Genomic DNA, 3,076 nt, shown 5'->3' on the forward strand with positions numbered 1-3,076 from the left:
GTCAAACCTGGAAAAAAAAGAGTTGATTTTTACGAACAAGTTCAAGTATGGGCTTAATTCTCGATCCACTCAGCGCTTGAATTGTAGGTTGTTTTGATAAAAAAATTGCTGAATTTTACAAAATTATTCGAAGTTAAGGACCAGTTTTGTAATTTAGCCCATTTGCGTAATGTTTGATCTTTTCCTGCTTTAGTATTTTAATATTCACGCTACTATTCGCTACTATTGTCATTTTGATGCTGCAAATTGGTCTTTGCACCGCTATTTTTTTTTTTGGTATTCAATTTCAAATGCAATACAACAAATATACATAAGAGCATTTCATTTTGTGGTGGACAAAGTTAAATTGCTCTATTGACGAAGGTGGCTAAACATGGGTGTACGTATACGCAGGAGTAGAGCAAATGAATCTATTGAAACAATAAAAGATTTTCTCTTTCTCTTCGGGTTATGTGGTATCACTCTATACTTCACTAAATAAAAGAAATGCAATAAAAATCGTTTTCTTGGCAGTCTAAAAATTGGTTTTGTACTCTCACTGCAAAGCACAACTATTGCCCTGCCTCTATTTAACGCAAAAAAGTGGACTGTCATTGGCTAAATTACAGAAACACATTATGTAAGGAGACACATTGGAAAGTAATGGATTTTGACGTTTAAGCCAAGAGATTCCATTTCTAGGTACCCCTTAAATTGTCATTCCAAGCTTTGACTATAAATGAATTACACCCCATGTGCCTCAGCCACAGTCTCGAATTACATCTCCTCTTTTCATCAAACAATTTCTTTTTTTGTTCGTCTGTGTACAAGATGTAAAAGAACTATTGTAATTTTAAAGTAGAAGTTCTATTGTTGACTAGAAAGCTGAGATTGTTTGCCTTGAATTTTGTAAAAGAAAACAATGAAATTGAAGATTTTTTTTATTCTTATCTTTAACAATAACTATTATCAAAACGATCAGTTATATTGTTTACTGTCTCCTTACGTATAAACATTTTTTCAATTGTTAAATTTTTTTGTTTGCACAGAAGTAAAGCAAACTCACCTTTGATTGGCTAAAAAATGAATACGGAAATTAAAAATTGACATATGGGTTTGTGTTAAATTAGTGTTTTTAATTTTGTAACCACTTTCTAACGATGAAACGTATTGGGCGCAATGCCAAAAATAATCAGTGCCTTGGCAGGTAATGGGAGACTCTCCGGAAGATGTATGGTAAATCAGCGGTAGATAAGAAGTGCCAAGACGTGAATAAGTACCTTATTTTTGATAAGGATCTAAACTTTACTGATTAGGTTTTGTAGGGGGTTTCTGTTCAATGAAAGCGCAAATGTAGGAACATGCTATTTAAATCAGTTGATTTCTCAAATGCTGAACCAAATAACAATTTAAAATAGGCTTACCCGCAAAGTTTTTTCTTTTTATGTTGCATTTTATTCTTTATTATTTTTATTTCTATAAGGCACAAATGATATCTGTTTTGCGTTTGAATGTTTATAATTGGCTGCTGGGAGTCTACAATACATCGCCTTTCTACTTGGTTCTATTTTCTGCCGCGGTTACTGCCTCTGAATACTTCTGTTTCTGAAGAGCGCACAACCGTTAGATTTTTTGAACTATATCTTCTCAAGTAGAAGAGATACACCGTGGGAATAATTATCAACGGAGAAAAATTAGCTGCATCGAAAGGTTGAAAAGTGGTCATAGACTTAATTATGTTCTATGATCTCCTTTGTTTCAGTACATCTGATTTTTTTAACAACTTATCTGATTGGATCAGTGTAATTGTCTTTGTGTAAACATATTTTTTTTATTGTGATCTGTTGGGCTAGAATTCCAACCTTTTTCCATATTCCCTATAATTTTAAATTTCACACATTGTTCCTTATTGTCTTTATTGTTTTTTTTGATGTTCAATAATCTAAAACCATATATTGAAATTGAGGCGTTGCTATTCTACTCAATATTGTTGTCCCCCTTTAATAAATTGCCTACTCAAATGGCTATTTGTACCATTTTTACCTAAACATTTCCTTTTGTTTATGCTTATTGACTTCTCCAAAGTGCATGTAATACGGTCAATTAATACTTTGTGGCAAAATGTGAAAAGTCTACTCTATGATTGGTGAAAAGAGCCTGGATATTAGCGATGTTTCCTCCATTATAAAAAGTAAGAGGATTCCATTAAAAATATTGCAGTTTAAAATTTTCCGGTTATTACAATTATCAACTCAGATTCATGCTACCGGTCATGTATAGCAGCCGACTTTGCTTATTTGTTTGCTTATTGCTTTGGGCCAACATTGGTGAAGCCAAGGTGGGAAGTAAATACGAAAATGGTAAATACAAAAGATTCTACTATGCCTGTAACAGTCAAATGGCAACAGAAGTTACTTTTTGCGACCCCTTAAATACAACTTGCCCTTGTACAAACCCAAATTCCTTGGCAACGATTGCAGGATGCTTATACAGTGTGGGGCATACGTCAGAAAAAAGTTGGTCACCCATTATACAAACTTGTGCTTATAGCAATGTCACCCTTGATGACGATTGGTTTGACACGGCTCTTGAAGATTATAAACAAAATGCCAAATCTGCTAGTGAGATTGAAAATTTTAATATGTCGGTACCTATTGATGTTCCTTTTATCTTGAACAAATCCAATACTGCGGTTTACCAAGAGTCTTATAAGAGGTTTTACAATAACCTTTACGATGCAATTGATTATGGTGCTGGTTTCTTGGGATACTGGTTGTTAGTGTTGCTTTTGGGGGCAATTTTCAACTGGATGAAATTCTTGTTTCCAGGGCTTACAAAGAAAATGACTGGCCCTGTAATTAACTTTTGGAGATCAAATGTAGCAATACCGGCTACATTTAGAAAGAAAAAGTCACAAGAACAACAATTTTTGAAAATATTCAGTTTCTTGATTCCATCAAGATTTGAATCGTTGGTGATTTTCTTGTTTTATTGTGTGGTAATTTGGCTTAATGCTATAAACTTGAAAGGAATGCACGGTGACGTTGTTTTTGAATCTAAATATCAAGCTGAGATTAGATACGTCGCTGATAGAACT

General features: G+C 33.6%; 1 protein-coding gene across 1 annotated transcript; it reads left to right on the forward strand. All coding sequences in view use genetic code 12, as the record gives it.

Moving 5' to 3' along the window:
• Positions 1 to 2,377: 2,377 nt before the first annotated feature.
• Positions 2,378 to 3,076, forward strand: CORT_0A09390 (hypothetical protein; the record flags this gene model as incomplete). Its single annotated transcript, XM_003866714.1, has 1 exon — positions 2,378 to 3,076. A coding segment is annotated over one exon (699 nt), but the record flags the coding sequence as incomplete, so codon positions are not given.

This window comes from Candida orthopsilosis (assembly GCF_000315875.1).
Source record: "Candida orthopsilosis Co 90-125, chromosome 1 draft sequence".
Classification (NCBI taxonomy): domain Eukaryota; kingdom Fungi; phylum Ascomycota; class Pichiomycetes; order Serinales; family Debaryomycetaceae; genus Lodderomyces; species Lodderomyces orthopsilosis.